The sequence below is a fragment of the Carettochelys insculpta genome, chromosome 5 (genome assembly GCF_033958435.1).
Source record: "Carettochelys insculpta isolate YL-2023 chromosome 5, ASM3395843v1, whole genome shotgun sequence".
Lineage (NCBI taxonomy): Eukaryota > Metazoa > Chordata > Testudines > Carettochelyidae > Carettochelys > Carettochelys insculpta.
Window position 1 is genome coordinate 96327777 of NC_134141.1, and position 19150 is coordinate 96346926.

At 42.2% G+C, this 19150-nt stretch overlaps 1 protein-coding gene across 1 annotated transcript in view; it reads right to left on the reverse strand.

Annotated features, from left to right (window-relative positions):
- The window catches only part of DDX4 (DEAD-box helicase 4), a 100656-nt gene that overhangs the window by 62029 nt on the left and 19477 nt on the right, over window positions 1-19150 (reverse strand). The window contains exons 3-7 of the mRNA XM_074995563.1: window positions 18599-18662; window positions 9672-9746; window positions 5716-5766; window positions 1720-1815; window positions 1306-1383 (exon numbers count right to left, since the gene is read on the reverse strand). Coding sequence (XP_074851664.1) covers window positions 1306-1383; window positions 1720-1815; window positions 5716-5766; window positions 9672-9746; window positions 18599-18662 — 364 coding nt within the window. The remainder of the gene's footprint in view (window positions 1-1305; window positions 1384-1719; window positions 1816-5715; window positions 5767-9671; window positions 9747-18598; window positions 18663-19150) is intronic.

Here is a 19150-nt window from a genome sequence, read left to right on the forward strand (position 1 = left end):
CAAAGCCTTGCATTATACAGCTATCCCAGCAGACAATAGACGAGATGCAGAATAAGCAGACAGGAATAGTTTTTCTACTTGCATAGCTGCAAGTACTAAATTAACATCAGCTAAGGGTGAAAGACGCACACTATCAGGGTTTTGTCAACACAGCTAAGTATTTCTCCCCAAAACACAGGCTGTCAGCAAAACTTTGTAGACTAAGTCTGACTGAAAAAGAAAAGAATGACAAAGGTACTTGCAATTCTTTGTTCTCCACGGGTGCCATCTTATAAAGAACTCCTCGTTTGTAATAAAAAGTAACTCTCCATCCAAAAGCCAACCTGCGTTCAGTTATGGCACATTTTCTCATTTTGTTCACTGAAAGGGAGTTACCTATTTCCACAACTAGCATTCAAGAGATGTTGCTCGTGTCAATTCCATATTAGTCAAGTTCACTTGCCACATACACCAGGGCCAGAAATTCCCTCCTCCGAACTATTGTTAGGGGAACAGATTTGGGGCCCTTTGCCATGACACCTGGCTAGAATATAAAGGGCACCACTGGCTCCCTGCACCCTCAGTTCCCTCTTCTAAAACCTCTATTGTTGCTGAATAGTGCAGTTAAAACTGACTGACAATTTTTCAACCTTGCAGTTTTTGAAATTTTTAATTGCTCTACTAACCAGCAAACTAAATTATTATCTCATTTCATAAAAAGGATCAGACTACTAATTCAGATAAGCACCACAACCAACTGCTTGGCCCTGCAGGACAACAGTCTGAAAACCTGACTAAATCAGCTGCCACCTACAATATAAAATCCTGAAATAATGATTCTCCAAGGAACTAGATATTTAAAATACTAATTCTAAACCAGTTATTAGAAAAAGATGTTTCAGTCTTTAGAAAGTGATAAGTAGTTAAAAGTATTCATCCTGCTATTCTGAGACAGAGGTAGGGGACATCACCATTCCAGTGAGTGATCAATAGATTCTAGTAAATATAAACCAGTAGGACCAGGCCAAGCATAGTTATGCATACATATCCCATGTCAGAAATAATAGAATTCTATAACCCAGTTTCAGCATGTGTGATACCCCAATTGCACACTGTTTCCTCTTTAAAAAAAGAGGCAAGACTGAAAGCTTCGCAAAAGCCTCTGAAGTCTGTTAGTTTCTCTCCCTACTCAAATAGAAGTATCCTAAGTTAATACAACTGTTGGCTGAACAAGGCTTAGAGTTTGTGAACAGGAAAGGAATAAACCAAGGAGCTCCAAATAAATACTAAAAATGATTGCTATAAAGCTACAAAGAGTAACATTACCTGTAGGACCACCAAACCCTCCTCTCCTAGAGGTAAAGAAGTTAACAGACTGCTCTCCTGGCTGCTCATTTTCGTCACCTGTAGTAATTCATGGGCAAAGTAGTCAGAAAGTGTTCAAGCGTGAATTAGCAATTTTATATCAATGAACTGAAAGCAGCAATCCATCTGGTTATCGTTTCTAAAGCTATATTATTTCCCAAAAACCTCCTACTCCGCAATACCAGAAGTGAACCTGTCCACATACATTTCAACTTTCAGATATTTGAGACAAAGACCATTTCATAAAACATACCATAATTTATTCCTAAAGCCTTCTGGAAAAGCTTTCTATTCACTCTCGTAGTAACTCAACTAATTCCTCTCCTCCCCCCAACTCCCCGATGAACAGCACAAACTAGGCACCATACAACTTACTCTCACTTTGTCTAAATCCTCCATAGCCACCTCGGAAACCTCCTATACCACCTCTTGGTGTGCCAAGACTTCCAGAATGGCTTCCTTCTTGAAAGCCTGCAATACAGAATACTAGCAATTCAGCACCTTAGTTCACACTATTATTTTGATTCCACAGACTTCAAAAAGGGCTTTATAAAAAGAAAAAAAACATCATGATCCCATATTTACAAGCAGGAAAAACTTAGATGCAGCGATTTTTAAATGACTTGCCCAGAGTCTCAAAGAATCAGGTTGTTTGCAGAAAGCTACTCTTTACACTAAAGCAAATTTGTATAAAAGCTATTGTAAAACAATTAGTTTTCAAGACAAACAAGTGCTTAGCTAGCTATTAATACATAACCGGAAGGACTTAAGGCCTTGACACATTCCTCTACACTGCATTTGAATGTTTGTGGATTAAGATAAACAACTCCCCTAACTCCAATTTTCCACTGTCATTCAGCTTCTCCAACGGTTAAATCAGAAAACTGAATCAAACCAGATACATAACCAACCTCCACCACACTGTATGAGAACATTACCAGTCAATTCCTTATCTGACTGGTGCACTGAGACAAGTAAGTACTGCCTCTCCACACCCTTAGCTGCTGGTGGGGGTAGAAGACAGGATTTGCCATAGGACCTTCCCTGAAGCTGCAATGGTCCTAAAAAGTGGCAGGACAACCCAGGCTGGGCTCTCCTACACTACCAGGTCCACTACGGGGTTTGCTTCCTCCACCACTTCCACTGCAGGCTCTGTGCCACTCTACAGAGAAGATCCTGGTGGGCCTTGTTGTTCAGATGGCGGGTGACAGGGGACATACTGGCTACTGCATCATCCACTGACAGTGAAGAAGCCAGCAGGGAAGGAGTACCTTCCTCCTCTTCAAGCTCCCCTTCTTCCATATGACCCTCCAGGAATGGCACAGGAGGCTGAGCCAAGGACAGTGTCACCCCTCAAAAGGGTGTGGCAGGAGATGAATACCTTGGCCTTGCACCAGGTGGGGTAGGCCAAAGGAGACCAGAACAGCCATTGCACTGGTGCCTCCCCGTGAGGGGCCAAGGAAACCCCTGACAACAGGAATGGTGCCTGGAACAGTGCCTTGACTAGAACCAATATAGTGCATGGTATCATGGGAATCCGCCTCAGAGTCAGAAACATAGTCTGAAGCAGACCAAAGCAGAGCAGTACCTAGGAGATATGCTCCTCAATGACACGATTCATGGCTTGCCTGTGCCTGGAAGCTAACAAAGTCAACAAGGGGTAAGACACAGACACTGATACTGCAGGAAGGACCACCGGCCTCCTCACCACGCGTGGCACAATACACAACGCCACAAATGTAGCCTGCGGCCTAGAGAAGGACTGCCCTGGTGCCAGCAACACCAGTGCCAGGGCCTGAGCAAGAAGTGGTGTTGATGTCGGGGCCTGAAGGAAAGCAAGTGCCAACATCGGTGTCAGTACCACAGTCTATGCCAGTGTGGGCACTGGTCTTGGGATTGGTGCTGGAGTCAGTGCCATCAACCTGCGTGCCAGTGCCAGAACAGGAACTGGTGCCAGGATTGGTCAAAGACTAGGTGCTTGGACCCCAGGTTGGTAGTGGAGGGTCACCAGCAGAGAGGGAGCTTCTGGGGGAGACAGACCATGGGAGGCTCTAAGCCGATACCAGGCAGAATAGATGGTGCCACCAATTCAACTAATTCCCTAGCAGCCTCAAAAGGTAACCAGCATGGAGGGAAGATGCAAGTCCCCCCACAAAAACTGATGCCGGCGAAGACACCAACGCTGGACTCAACAGACTTGCTTGTGCCCAGAGCAGTTGGTGCTTGCATGCAGCTGCTACATGCTTGATGGCACATTGTATCTCCAGGGTCTTACTTGGTCTGCTGTAGGGGGAGCACCCTCTATCTACCCTTCTTCAACACCAAGGAATGGAAGCAGTGTTGAACCCCTCCACCCTAGCACAGGAAGTGCAACTGGTGTCATGGATCAGCACTGGTGCTCTGTCTGACCTAGGTGTTGTGCACTGAAGCCAGTTCATGCCATGCCAAAGACAGCTAACTTCATAAGGATCAACTTCAGTCTCCAATCTCTCTGTCCTAGGTTTGAATGACCGGCAAATAGAACACGCGTCGTGCAGATGATTTTCCCATAGGCACTTGAGAAAAGTGGAGAGGTCACCCTTTGGTATGGTCTTCCCACATCTCTCCCACTGCTTAGAACTATGCCTCTGATGAAGCAGGTCTTTGCCCATAAAAGCTTATGCTCCAAAATATCTGTTAGTCTATAAGGTGCCACAGGGCTTCTTATTGTTCTCTTTAGTGGTAGAGGCTCTGAAAATTTAGTCCTCTATGGGAGTAGGTTATTCAGCTGGGACTCTGGTGCTTTTTTTTAAAATGCTTTTACTTAGTAGCCATGTCTGATTTATTTATACAGCTTTTTTCAGTATGCCCCATTTTGGTGTGTTTAAAAAAAAAATTCAAGCTAGTAAAGAAAGAATAATAATATATGTACTCCAAGGGTATTAGTAATTTTCTTTTTATTTGATTTTATATTAAACAAACATGTTAAGCATTTTGTTAATTATCCCTTGTTTTAATATTCTTTTTCCATAACTATGAACTGTTTAAAATATATACTAACAGGATTTTTTGTTTGTTTGTTTGAACTCATGGCGCACACCCCTATGGACAACCTCAATATTGGTGTTACACATAAGGTGGGTTGAACTTCCTTAGGATGGAAAATGTTAGAGGGATCATTGCTCTGGAGTCTCTCAAAAAGTATCTATTTTTATGTTTGCGAGGCTTTTTGTGAAAATAAAGCCTTCAAAGATTTTAATAGCTAGGACAGCAACATATAAGAGCTGAACAGGGACAGACACTCTAGCATAAAGAACAAAAAAGCATGCGTCTCTGACCTATACTGGTTATTTGCAGGGAGAGAGGCACTACCCATACATCTGCTGGGATGAGTCCAAGACAAAAAAATGACTGGACAAATCCTGAAAGCGTCATGCAGCTAATTTTCAATTATAGCATGAAGCTACAATCATTCTGTATTTGACTCAAAACAGGATAGCATAGAAAAAAGTACACCTGATGATCAAGGAACTTCTTCTGACCTACAATTTCCTCAGTTTAAAAAAAAAAAAAATATTCTTCTGATAAACTGCTTAAATTTTATATCTTTCTCTGATCAACAATGTACTAGCTCAGTGGTTTGAGCACTGGCCTGCTAAACTCAGGATTGCGAGCTCAATCCTTGAGGAGGCTATTCAGGTGTCAGGGAATGGGGGAGAAAAGTCAGGGATGGTACCTGGCCCTGCCAAGAAAGCAGGGGACTGGACTCAACCTGCCAATGTCCCTTCCACTTCTATGAGATGTGTATCTCCATATTATAAAATGGAGACACGTTTTTGCTAAAAGATTGCGTTTTAGTGCAACGTGAACAGGGAACTTCCTTTAAGTTTGGTGCTAAACTGTACCCTCAGCTCTGGCCGTAACTGTTTTTGTCCAGGTTAAGAACAGTTTCACAAATAAGACTGGTACTACAAAAAAAATGCATCATCATCATATGAAAGTATCCCAGTCTTTCACAGAAGTCAACACAAATGCTTCAAGGGAACACTGTGTACTTTTAATAGGAATTACAAATTAAATTGCACAGAACATAGCAAAAATGTAGCACTTTGAAGATTAACAAAATGGTTTTTTCGGTGATGAGCTTTCATGGGACAGACCCACTTCATCAGATCCAAAAACTGCACAAAGTAGTTACATTGCCCTGTAAAATATTTAATATATGATCATATTTACAGATCAAAACATCAGACACAGCTATATCAAACCACCTATTTATTAAACTAGAAATAGTTAGAAAGCTATTATAGTTCAGTAGGACATCTCTGTACAACATGCAGACATACACCAATGAATTATGCAATATAAATGGACCGGAAGAATTGAACTCACCTCTCACAAATCCAGAGTTGTTTTTTTCTTCAAATTTGTTTCCCGGCGAGGCTATAGGAAACAACAGAAATAAGTTATAGCAAAAGAATTAATACAGGTATTACCATAGATTCATATCAATAGTTTTTAAAGTCAGAAGGAACCACGATACGCTGATCTGACAACTTGGATAGCCCAGACCACAGAAATTATCCCAATAATCAGAAACAAACACCATGATCAGAGTAACCTGAACTTGGAGACCTTCATCAGATACTTTCCACATCAGAGGTACTGAAAGCAAACCAAATTGGATTTTGGGTCTGGTAACCCGGAATGTAGGCATCACAACATATAACAGATGGGCCCATTTCTTTCCTCTCACTTGTTTTTGGCCAGGGAAATAGAAAAGTCTGTGGTATGCCAAATCTACTTTTGGAGATGAGCCCTAAAGTATTTGTCCTTCACAGTTCACTCCTATAATAAGGAACACCACATCTGAACCCACCTTAGCTTCAACCATGAGAATAGCAATAGTCCCACTCAAACAGTGGTGCGCAAAAACCAGCCCACAGGCCCAATGCTATTCACCAGGGTTAGCCCCCCCCCCGACAGCTCCCTGACTCTGTAGCTCCCCAGCAATGCCACTCACTGGCAGACAAAGCCCCACTGCACCCCGGCAGCTCCCCAGCTGGCAGGGCCCCACCAGCTTCTCACTCACAGCTCAGGGTCACTGCTGGTCCTCTTGTGGCTGTTCGGCAGAGCTAAGGTTTCCTGCTGCCAGTCACCAAGTTCCTCCCCACTCCCAGCGCTCTCTGATCCAGCAACATCCATGGTCCTGCTAAACCACAGATGTTGCCAGACCAGAGAGTCCTGGATTTCGGAGGTTCAAACTGTCTAATACAAATAAATAATGTTACTTCTCCTGTATTAAATATTTTCTGGCAATTTGATGTATGCCCACTTTCCCCAATCTTTTCCCTTTTCCACCAGTAATTTCTTTCTATGCCAGCAAAGGTGGATCAACAATTCAGATTAAAGCATAGAGAGTACACTTATGAAGTCTGCAGCTGGGAGAGGTGGTCTGTGGTAAAGAGAATGAAATTTAATAAGAACAAATGCCAGGTATGTCACTTAAAAAGGAACAAATCTGTTTCACATTTACAAAATGGGAAGAGACTAGACAGGGAGGAGTACTGCAAAAAGGGATCTAAGGGTCATAGCAGACCACAAGCTAAATACGAGTCAACAATTGAACACTGTTGCAGGGGGAAGCCAACAAGATTCTGGTATGCATTAACAGGTTAGGTCTCAACTGGACTATTATGTCCAATCATAGGCACCACATTTCAAGAAAGATACTGAGAAATTGGAGAGGATCCCAAAGAAAAGCAAATGGTCCAGAAAATATGACCAATGAGGGAAGACTGAAAAAACTGGGTTTGTTTAGTTTGGAAAAGACACCAGATGATATGATAGCAGTTCTCAAGTACTTAAAAAGCTTTGAAAAAGGAGGGAGAAAATTTGTTTTTCTTGACCTCTGATGAAGGACTAGATGAACTGGACTTGAATTACAACCACGGAGTTGTAGGTTGGACATTAACCACCCTGACAGGAAGTTTTTCCTGAACACCAAAATAAGTTTTCCAGTGAAGCTGAGAAATCTCCATTATTGGAGATACTTAAAAGCAGGTTAGATAAACACCTGTCAGGGATGATCTAGATCACGGTTTCCCAAACTGGGGTGGCGGGGGGCACGTGCCAAAATTCCAGGGGGGGGGTGTGAGGTGACCCAATCCCCCCCCCCCCCCCGCTTTCTCCTTACTCCAAGAAAGAGCTGGCCTTTGCTTCCAGCTCTCAGCCCCCGCTATTTTACATGGGCGACCTAGCGCAGCTGCTATAAAAAGCAAGCTGCCAGCAAAGACCCACATGGAGCTAGCTGCCTCCTGCAAAGGAATGGCAGGGGGGAGAGAAGGACGACAATAGTGGGGGGCTGGTGGTGCATGGCTCAGGGAAGGGTGGGGCTTGGGTAGGCAGATTGTGGGGTTCAGCCAGCTGACCCACTGTTTGGATGGGCAGCTCAGGTGGCTGGCAAGTAGGCAGCTGGTGGGAGGGCAGGCTAGCAGCTCGGGCAGCACAGCGATCAGGTCAGTGGATGGCTGGTGTGGGCAGCTCTAGCAGCTGGCCAGCTGGGGCTGTGCCAGGCATCCAGAAGGTGGGGGCTGTGCCAATAGCCTGGCCAGTCCATAGTTGGTCTCCAGGCTGGGATGGGGCAGGCACAGTGTCCACCACCCCAGCCAGACCTGCAGCTGCTCTCTGCAGGGCCTCGCCCACAGCCGCAACTCTGGGGGCAAGCCAGCAGCCCATTCGGTGTGGAGCTGGTGCCCACAGGAACCAGGCCATGTCCAGCATGGGGCTGGTATCAGCCCAGCAGGGGTCAAGCTCCAGCAGGAAATAAGGGGGTCCTAGGGGTGGACACTAAGGCTTCAGCAGCTGGTGTGCTGCTTGGGGCGTGGCAGGGCCACACAGCTCCATTGAGTCTGCTGCTCACTATCTTCCAGACAAGTTTTCTGGCAACTCCATCCATAAATTAGTAAGCAATCCCTTCAATGTTGACGGTTGACACATTGCCAGAAGTATTGTAACAACAAGCACTCGAAATAAAATATATGATTCAAGTGCAAAATAATTTTGAAAACCTCAAGCTTGTAGGAATTTTGGTTGAAGTATTTCCCAATATACTTGAAAGTTGGGGAAGAAGTGCTATGTACTATTCTTCCATTTTTGTAATTATACCTCTGTGAAAAGAGCTTTTCAAGTCTAGGCATATTAAAAATGAAACAAATGGACTGGATATCAACAATGATTTGCGTTGCACACTTTCATCTTTCAAACCTAAAGTTTCCCAACCTGTGAAGCAAATGCAGCATCATCCCTCACATTAAATTCATTTTTTTCTGCTGTTAAATAACATTAATATTAAATTTCTGGGTCAAGTAAAACTACGTTCTTATTTTTAAGCTTTAAATATCAAGTTCATGTTTATTTTAAATAATGAATTGAATTTTTGGTTAAAAGGGGGGTTGTATGATGGTAAAGTAAGGGGGTGGTGATGCTGAAAAGTTTGGGAACCACTGATCTAGATGATGCCCAATCCTACATGAGGACAGGGGACTGAACTTGATGACCTCTTAAGGTCTCTTCCAGGTCTAGTATTCAGTAAAAGAACTGCCTAGGGGAAAAAAGCAAGCCTCCTAAATCAGGAAGAAGCCATTTAATACACTTTTCTACATGTGTACAATAGACGTTTACAGCACTGCATTAAATTTTTTTTTTTTTTTTTTTTTTACACTATCATGGATTTTTTTCTTATGACCACAAAACTGCTATTGTGAAGGATGCAAATGTGATCAAAATGATGAAGATGGATGCTTATTTATTTGAACTCAAAGAACCTTTTAAGGCAGAGAGAAAAATAAGGACACATTAGCTCCTAGAGAAAAACGAAACAAAAAACCATACTGCTGTATTAGTAATACATTTCACACAAAGTATAGTGAACATATAACATTGCAAAACAAAACATTTTAAATGGCACGAAGTAATATCTAGGAGCCGTATTACACTGACAAGGAAATATTAAGTTAACCTATGTGAAAAATGACACGAAGGAAGCACAGATATTCTTGTCGTCACAAGACAAAAAGTAATTAAAACCAGTTGTCTTCAAAGCTTTCACGTTAACTTACAGCTATTTAATGTGAACATCTGAAGCTACATGTGACAACAACAAATGTGTTTACAAAATAAGTTAAAATTTCTTCTGCTCATATCCAGCAAGGACCGATTTATTTAAAAAATACCAATTTATAATAGCAAAACTCATAGGGCACTAGTACCAAGGCCTCTGCTGTTAATTCCAAATTAAGCATTTACATAAGTAAAACATTTAATATTTGTTTAAAATACATAACTACCTCTGTTCCCAAAACTCCTTCCAGTACCAAATGCACCCCGCACAGGCTGACTTCTGTTAGGTCCCACACCAGGATCTGTGGAAAAAAATAAGAATTACTGATGGAGAAATATAAAGACATTACAAGTTTTCTATTTCAAAACAGCCAAGTTAGGACTAGGCTATACCTGCGGTCATTAGAGAGAGAAACACTTTACTACACAAATAATTTTGTTACTAGTGTTAAGGAATGAGGCAGCAGGAGCTCAATCCTGCTGAAGGAATTTGAGGAATGGGTTCTTTACAGATCAATCGGTTTTCTGACAGATGGTCTGGTGAAACCCAACCGACCTTACAGATCCTTGTGTGTGGAAAAACCACTAACACCAAACTGTTGAAGGAACAAAAGTCACTGAAGCACTATTTTCATTCATGTTGCCTAGGCCTGCTTTCCTGATGGCCTGTTCTCCTCCTGTATTTATGCTTCCAATTTTTGCATTGAAGTTGCCCATCAAAATCAACATATCCTTCTATGCTTTCTGGTTCACCACACTTTGTAGTTTCTCATAGAAGTCTGTTTTACGTTCCTCAGCTGCTTCATTGGCTGGCGCATAACACCGCACAATTCGTACTTTCTGCACTCTGGTGTAGAATCTGTTTGTGATTATGTGTGGTGATACTGTTGTCCACTCCATTAAAGCACCAGATGCTTCCCTTGATAACAAAGCCCAAACCTCCTGGGTGTGTGGTGCACCCTCTTCATGTCCTGAATAGATGAGGGTAGCTGCCCAGATCATGTCCATCTTTGTCTTTCACAAGCCCACATCTGGAAGTTTGCACTGTTTCATCTCCACTGCAATCTGTGCTGTCTTCCCCGCTTAATACATGGTCCAAACATTCCACGTACCAAACTGGGTGGTTGTCCTAGGTGGGAGAAGAGTCATCTGTGGGGTGACTTCGTTTCAGCTTTCCCTGCCATGCTTCATACTCAATCAGAGTTGAATTGTCAACTCCTTCCAAGGCTTGTGTAGTTGTAGACATTTCTTTTGAGATGTTTCTGTAACTTTTGGGTTTTTTTTAAATGGAGAAAGTTAACCCTAAGCCAACGCCTTTTACCTTGGCGAGAGGTGATCCAAATTTGTCTGATCTGTCCAGTTTGGGTGACCCTTTCGGGAGCTGTAGTTCCCACTGGTATAGGTCTCTGGGTCTTTGAGATGCACAAGCCACCTCACCACAACAAGGAATGGATCATAACGAGGGGAGGAGATGACCTGGAAGATCCAGATCAGTTCACCTACTTGGAGAGTATAATGGGCATAGATGGAGGAATAGCTAAGAATATCAGGACAGGACAGGGAAAGCAACAGATGCAGTCAAGACTCTCCCTCCCATATGGAGTTCACAAATGTCATCTGTGAAAACGAAACTGTGAATCTTCAAACACAAATGTGAAAGTGTGCTCTTATATGGATGTGAGACCTGGAGTACTAAGAAGTCTTCTAATCACGAGCTACAGACATTCATAAACAGATGCCTGAGATACATCCTTCACATCAAATGGCAAGACGTTGTCACAAATGAGGAACTTTGGAAAAGAGTGGGACAAGAACCACTTTACATTCAAACCAAAAGAAGAAAGTGGGGATGGCTAGGCCACATTCTCAGAAAACCGTCATCCAGATTAGTCCATCAAGTTCTCACGGGGAACTCGCAAGGAAGATGTGAAAGAGGAAGACCTCGGACAATGTGGAGAAGGTCTATTGAGATTGAAGGACAACTGAAGTACTCCTGAAGCCAGCTAGAAGTTTTGTCCCAAGATAGAGTGAAGTGGAAGAGGCTTGTAGATGACCTATGCTCCACATGGAGTACAAGGGTTAAGTAGTAGTAGCAGTAGTTCTTCAGAGATCATTCATATGGAAATATGTATATAAGTGAATTCTTTGTTTTGAGGGAGGGAGGGAGGCTGCTGCTGGGTAGCAGGTGAAGCAATTGTGTTTTGCATATTGTAAATAGTGTTGTGAAGTCATCTCCCAGTGCTATAACTATGGAATATCACCAGTGATATTTCAGCACTGCATCACCAATACAGGTGCCAGTTGCTGTAAGAAGTTATAACATCAATAACTGTAGTGGCCCTACACTGTAAACTGAGGCACTTATGCAATGAAAGTCTTAGAATTTAGGAATAAGTGAAGAAATACTTCAGCAGTACCAACATGTATAAAATCATGGTATGAAGAAAAGCATTAAATATACATTAGGCACCAAAATACTTCCATTGAAATACAAAAGCAGACTTCCAAACGCCTAATGCAGCAATGTTAGAAGCAGCACATGAAGCAATATACAAAGTACAGGTTGAACCTCTCGAGCCTGGCACCCTCAGGACCTGACTGGTGCTGAAAGAGAATCTGACAAACAACAGGAAGTCAATATTGTCTAGCAGCATTGCCAGCACTCCCACTGCTTACTGGGCTATTTGAAGACGTCTGGGGTAAATTATAGCTAAACAGCACAGAACATGGACAGGCAGAACTGGTGACTAAACAAACTATGTGGGACCACCAGAAACTTCGCCACACCCATGATAAGCAGTTGTCTGGGCTAACTAAAAATCATGCCAGATTTACAGAGGTTGCTAGACAAGTGTGTGCCAGACTAGAGAGGTTCAACCTGACCATTTAAGAAAGACGGTACAGAGATATGGAAGAGGTACATTTACTTACTTCCTTTAAGCACCACGCAACTGGGACAGAAAATCACCTATGCTGATCTGTGTGAGAATGTAGTGACCACTAGAAATTAGATAAGTGTTCTGTCATGTTATTGCTGCCATCAAAGATAAACAAGATCTAGGGATGTTCCCCCAATCCCATTCTAAGGGAAGATCCAAGAGGAGAATCCTGAGAAGACAATCTTTAGAGACCAAGCTCTAGACACAGCTGTAAAAAGTAAGTGCCTACACTCACTACTTTACTTAAAAATTAAATTATCTGTATTGCCATAGGGTTGAAAACTGACAGGCATACCTACTTATGATGTGCACGCACCAAGTGAAGATTCTTCCCACCACAGGGTTGTTTAATTAGTAATCTATATTTAACATTTATCACCCAAGTAAACAAACAATACAGAAATCTGCAGTAAAAAATCTGCAGTTGCCAGTTGCCACTGGGTGCCAGTTTCTAATTTGATAGTACACAGTATATACCCTTTGTCTTGGAACATCATAACCAGAGATCATCATGGTAATGCCAAAAAGTTCATTCCGTATTTTACCTCAATGTATCTTTCCCAAGGGAACCCCATGCTACAGCCCTTCTGCCTCAAAAACAGTGTACAGTAATCCCTTAAGAGACACAAGGGTTGAGTTCCATGCATCCCTCACATGCCTTGAATTTCGCCTAAGTTGGGGAGGGCTTGGGGGGATGGGTTGGGGCCCTGGGAGGGGGTAGGATGGTTAAGCCTGGGGTAGGACAGGGCAGCAGGGGTGGTGGGAGGGTGCAGTTGAGCTGGGACTTACAGGCAGTAGGACCCAGACAGTAGGGGGCTGGAGTGGGGGTTGAGCCCAACCAGGGGGTTGGTGGGTAGGGGGTTGGAGCTGAGCCGGAGGGGGTTTAAACAGGGTGAACTAACATGGCTGTGAAGCTGCGCTGCTCTGGAAAGTGGGCGGGGGGACAGGGTTCTAGCCCACCTGGCTGCCCACAGGGGCACGCAGCTAGGCAAGCTAAAAGCCTTCCCCCTACCTTCCCAAAGCTGTGCCTAGAGCAACTCTGGGAAGCTGGGTGAAGGGGCTCTTAGCCCACTTAGCTACAGGAAGCTAGGCAGACTGAGAGCCCAGAAGCCTCATGTCATGTGAACATGAAGCCACGTAAAGCAAGGGTTACTGTATGAATGGGGGGTGGGGAGGCAGTCAGCTGCCTAAGAGCAGGGTTGCAATACTCTGGATTTGAATATTTTGAGACCTTATTGTACTCCAAAATTAAGTGCAGTCAGCCTTCGCTTTTCTGGTAATCTGGAATTGGATCTCCATCTTTACAAAAAAAAAATGTAAATGAGTAACCTATTAAAGAATTGAGAGAAAGTGACTAATCAAAAAAAAAAAAAAAAAAAAATCACTTATTTTGTTTCAGGGTCTTATCTAAATATATAGTAGACCTTGTCTATGAATTTCATTCATCCATTGGTACTTTTAGTAGCTGTCTGAAATACGTTTATCGCAGCACTAAGCATCAGTAGTAAGCAGATTTCAATCATCCAGTAAAAACACCATCCTGGATGGATCTGTAACAAGAACCAGCAAACACCCACAAGTCACCATAGATTAAAAGACAGCTCAGTTAATTTATGCTACAAGTTCTCCTTTTCGCACTGTTAACAATAAGAAGTTCATTTACATGACTGGCTCCCTATGATGAGGTTACATTCCACTTGGGGCAGAAGGTTGCTTGATACAGTGTAGTAGAAGGAACTTGAACAGTGTGCAAGAAATACTGATGGGTTTACTCAAGAAATATGCCTTTTTCCTCTGATATTTATTGCTCTAGTATAGAGAAATCATTTCGCCCCTCAGCCTTTTTTTTAGCACAAAAAAGTCAAGCTCTTTAAGTCTCCTCTCATAAGGTAGGTTTTCTATTCCTCTTATTTGGACTACCAGCCATTCTCTACACCTTTTCAAGTTTGAATTCACTTTTCTTAAATGTGGCAGACCAGAATTACACACAGTATTCCAGAAGAGAGCTCACCAGTCCCATGTAGAATGATAGTAACCTCTTCTTATCTCTACTGTAAAATACCTCCCGATATAGTTTAGGGGGATGGGGAGTGGGTCAGGAGCTGAGAGGGGTTGACATATATAAAAGACTTACTTGGGGTTCCGCAAAATTCTTTTGAGTTTAAAATGCTTCCGTGGCCAAATAAAATTGGGAAACACTGGCCTAGGATTATATTAGTGGCTTAGTGATGTTGTGCTCAACCAATACACCCAGATCTCTTCCCTCATCTGGCACTTCCAACTGATACACTACCAGTTTATATCAAAAAAGCACTAACAAAACTAACTGCATGACGTTTTGCACTTTGGAATAGAAATCTGATGAAACAAGACAGATTGAAACTCTCTAGTCCAGCATCCTTGGGATCTGACCAATGACAAATGAGAGAATCTGACTAACCACGGGAGGTCAATATTGTCTAGCACATTACCAATACTGCCACTGCTCACTGGGCTATTAGAAGATATTTAGGGGTAAATTGTAAATAAACAACAGCACAGAACACGGAGAGCCACGACTGATGGCTGTAAAACAAACTTTATGGGACAACAGGAGACTTGGCCACATCCATGTTAAGTGGTCATCTGGCTTATTAAAAATCATGCCAGAACACCAGTGTTGTTGGGGAAGCGTGCACCAGACTAGAGATACATTCTGTAGTGCAGTTTTCAGGGTTATCCAGATCTGTGTGTATGCTCTTCTAGTCCTCCTCTGCAGAGGCATTATCTCCCAATTTTGCATGATCTGCAAGCTTCATCAGCATATTCCCACTTTTTGTGCCCAGGTCATTAATAAAAATCTTAGATTAGATTGGTTTTGGGACCAATTGCCAAGGAACTCTACCACAGGTTGAGCCTCTCTAATCCAGCAGCACTCTCTTGCTCGGCAACATCAGTAATCTGACATGATTTTAGTTAGCTGGACAAGCACTTATGCATGCAGCCAAGTTTCCTGTGATCCCATAAAGTTTGTTTACAGCCATCAATCATATGACATGTGCCATTCCCATACTTTCAATTATTTATATCAAGTTGTTCTACTGTTACTGTATCTAAAACAGCGTAAAATAGACACACACAGTCCATGCCTACTCTACAGCACTGTAGTGATACCAGGACAATACAATAACACTGATCTAGCTATCAGAGATAGAGGTATTTTTCTCACTGGCTTAGTAGCACCACCTCCGAGTCACAGGCTGACAAAAATCATTCTGCCACCAACCCCACTATAGCTATACTTGATCTTTAGGTTGGCATAGTTACACTTCTCAGAAGTGTGAAACTTTCAAGATTTGTGTACAGCTAGCTAGCTTCTCTTTGAGGATATTTCATACATCAGCAAGAGAGCACACACAACTACCATTAAGGAAATTCGTATGTGTACAGGAACATTAATGCATGAAATGTCTCTTAATACTGCAGCAGAAATGTAAATTTCAGTTAGTATTAGTTATGCTATCAAGTGCTATGTATAATTTCATGTGTGTATTATATAACTTGCTCTTAAGTTCTGTAGCTTCTATTTCTCTCTCTCATTTTTAGATAACATACAGTAATCCCTCAAAATGTGTGACTCTGAGTTGCACTTAACTTGCATTAACATGAGTTAAGCGCAATTCAAAATCCCACTCCCCCTGCCCTGCCCTGGTTCAAATCCCCCTCACACCCAACTCCAGCTCACCACCTCCCTGCACCCCTAACCCACCCCAAGCTTATTTCCCCCCACCCCACCCCACAGCCCCAACCCACCACTAGGCTTAACCCTCCCTGACTGCCCACACCAGGACTTACCTTTCAAAAAAAGAGCTCCAAGTGCTCCTGCTGCTTCACCAGCTGCAGAGTATGTGTTCCACTGGTGAAAAAAGCTGCCCGCCCCTCCCCCGACTTAAGTGAAATTTGAGTTATGCAAGGACATGTGAGAACATAACCCTCGTGTAACTCAAGGGACTACTGTACTGTTCATTATAAGGCCTCCCTCCCTGTTTGCATTATCAATTGGGTTGTATCCCTTGTCTGCATCACAAACTAAGCTGCGTATTTTAGTAATTATCTTGCCTGAAACTCTATACAATTGTTTGGTGTGAGTAGAAGCCATCACAGATGCCCTGGTGATCAAGAAGAAGCGGAAACTTTGAAGATAAACAGGAAACATGCATTGTGTCTTAAGACTAAATTGAATTAGCGGCACCGATGAACCCTGGAGATGGCAGACACCGTCCCACACACAGACTGCCCCAGAACGAGACACAGGAACAGGCAGCCTGACAATCACCATCAAAAGATTTTTTTTTTTTTTTTTTTTTTTTTTTTTTTTTTTTACACACCCACACCCACACCCACCTGTTAAGTGTGGATGATTGCAGCATGACAGTGCAAAACCCACACACTGAAATAGGACCTTAAAGGTATAAGAAGGGATGCCCTTGCTTTGGGACTCTGGATTCAGTCCTGCAAACCAAGCCTCAGAGGAACCCCAACTCCTCACTCAGCCTTGCCTGGCCTGTAAGACTGACCTGAACCACCATGGACTGATAACTATGCACCATCTTCAGGACACACTGTGTATTTGTCTTTTAAAGCATATGCTAACTGTTTCTCTACTGTATTCTCAATAAATGTGGTGCATTGCCTTTTCCTCTGGAAAAGATCCTGTGTGCTTCTTATAAGCATAAGATTACAACTCTCCTAAATATGAATCCACTCAGATTCACCTCCACTGAAGTTTCATATCAATCAGAAATATCAAATTGTCACATCTTTCAATCTAACTTCTACCTTGTCCCTTATTAAATCCAATATCAGAAGGTTTAAAGACAGATAAAAGAATCATAATGCCCATTTAACAAGTGGACCTTATGAAGAAGACTTTTCAGAAGCACCTAAAGATTATGGAATGAGTCACACTGATTGTGGAAAAATCCATCCCTAAAACAATCTGATCTATAAGATTATGTCTACAATACAATTGAAAACCTGCTACAGGTTTGTGACAGCTGACTGTGGCTCAGTGGGCTCAGGCTGTGGAGTTGTTTAAATGCAGTGAAGATTTCTAGGGTCAGGTTGCTGCCCAGCTCCGAGACTCTCCTACCGTACAGCCTCCAACCCCAGTGCCATGAATCCAGAAGTCTAACCTGTAATTAAAACAGCTTCACAACTTGAGTCCAGCAAGTCCGAATCAACCACAGATGTCTAACTGCAGGGTATGTCTGTACTGAGGAGTCCTGACCTACATTTTGTCCTCTGATACCCATTCTCTATATCTATTGCAATGCCTTGTCTGTCCAGTATTGTTCTGTACTGGGTAAAATTCTCAGAAGTTTTTAAATCCTGTTGACTTTCAAAGAGGCCATTCAGCTCCTAAGATAGCAAGCTGAATTTTCAGAAGCACCTAAGTACAAATTGAAACTACTGAAAAAAAAAAAAAAAAGGTCAAGACCTATACTAGGCCACACTCATGAACAGCTTTTACTAAGCAGTTTTCAAAAGTTACGCCATCAGCTCTTTTTGCAGGGGTTCAAATGAGATTTCTCAAACAATGTGGTAAAGATTTTTAGGAATTGGGTAAGCACAACTAACACTTAAATACTTCTATGGCTGTTGAAGTATTTTCAGCTACGGGGTAGGGTGTCCTTGCTGCCTCCCACACCTGATCAGGGCTTACCCTTTGCTATGAGAAAATTCTAAAATGCACAACATGCACACACTGAAAAATATTCTACTTTTCCACTTAAAGCAATCTTAGACATTACTTACACTAGATAGTAAAAACAGAACGCAGTGTAACATTTAAATTGGTGCTTCTTTGCAACAGTGTTGAATCAAGTCCCAAAATGGGAATCATTATTTTTCTCCTTTTCAACCCCCAACAGGTTATAACATTTACAAGAAGTTTAAGCTACTTGTCATACCCTAATTTAAGTATTCTAAAATTAACATTTTTCTTTATTTTCAGCTCTTAAGTAGTAAGAACCAACTCAACCTCACTGCATCTGTTTATATTCTTCAGCAAACAGATAAGCTTGCACAACTGCAGATGAATGGTTGGTTTATACTTAAAATTCTTTACTGTACTGAAATATAGGATTGTATGACTGCAAGCCTCATGCATCTCTCAAGTCACTCCAGCAATCCAAGACACAGAATTGCTTACAATTAGAAATTCTGTAACATACCTGCTGAATTTACGCTTTGAGTGCAGGTAAATGAGGGGTCATTTGCTCTTCCAGAAACATTATCCTACAAGAGAAGGAAGACACATGAGACCTAATAATAATATCTCTAGATCAAGAAAAAAGTATTTCACCAGCAAATGTCCATTAGAAACTCACACCTCTGACACACCAAGAACAAATATTACTTATGTCCTTTCATTTAAAAAAAAAAAAAAAAGGAAAATCACATTTCACGTCTAAACATATTTTGCGTTAACACAGGCCAGACACAATAGCATCTCTCAAAATCTGTCTTCTACAGTTGTTGAAGGATGAAACTGAAACGTTTTATTTATCACATACTTCCAGGACACAACCTCCCCCCTGCACAAATTTTAGGGACTGCCAAAATGCATGTATATTTCTAATCTGTCACTTCAACACACAATCAACGTCAATCCCCCAAAACAAGTTCCACATTTGTTTTAAATGAGCCTTTTCTCCTTTTCCGCACAAAGCCCAAAGTTGTTTGGGCTCTTCTTTATCTGAATGGAAGGAAGATCTGATTTTTAC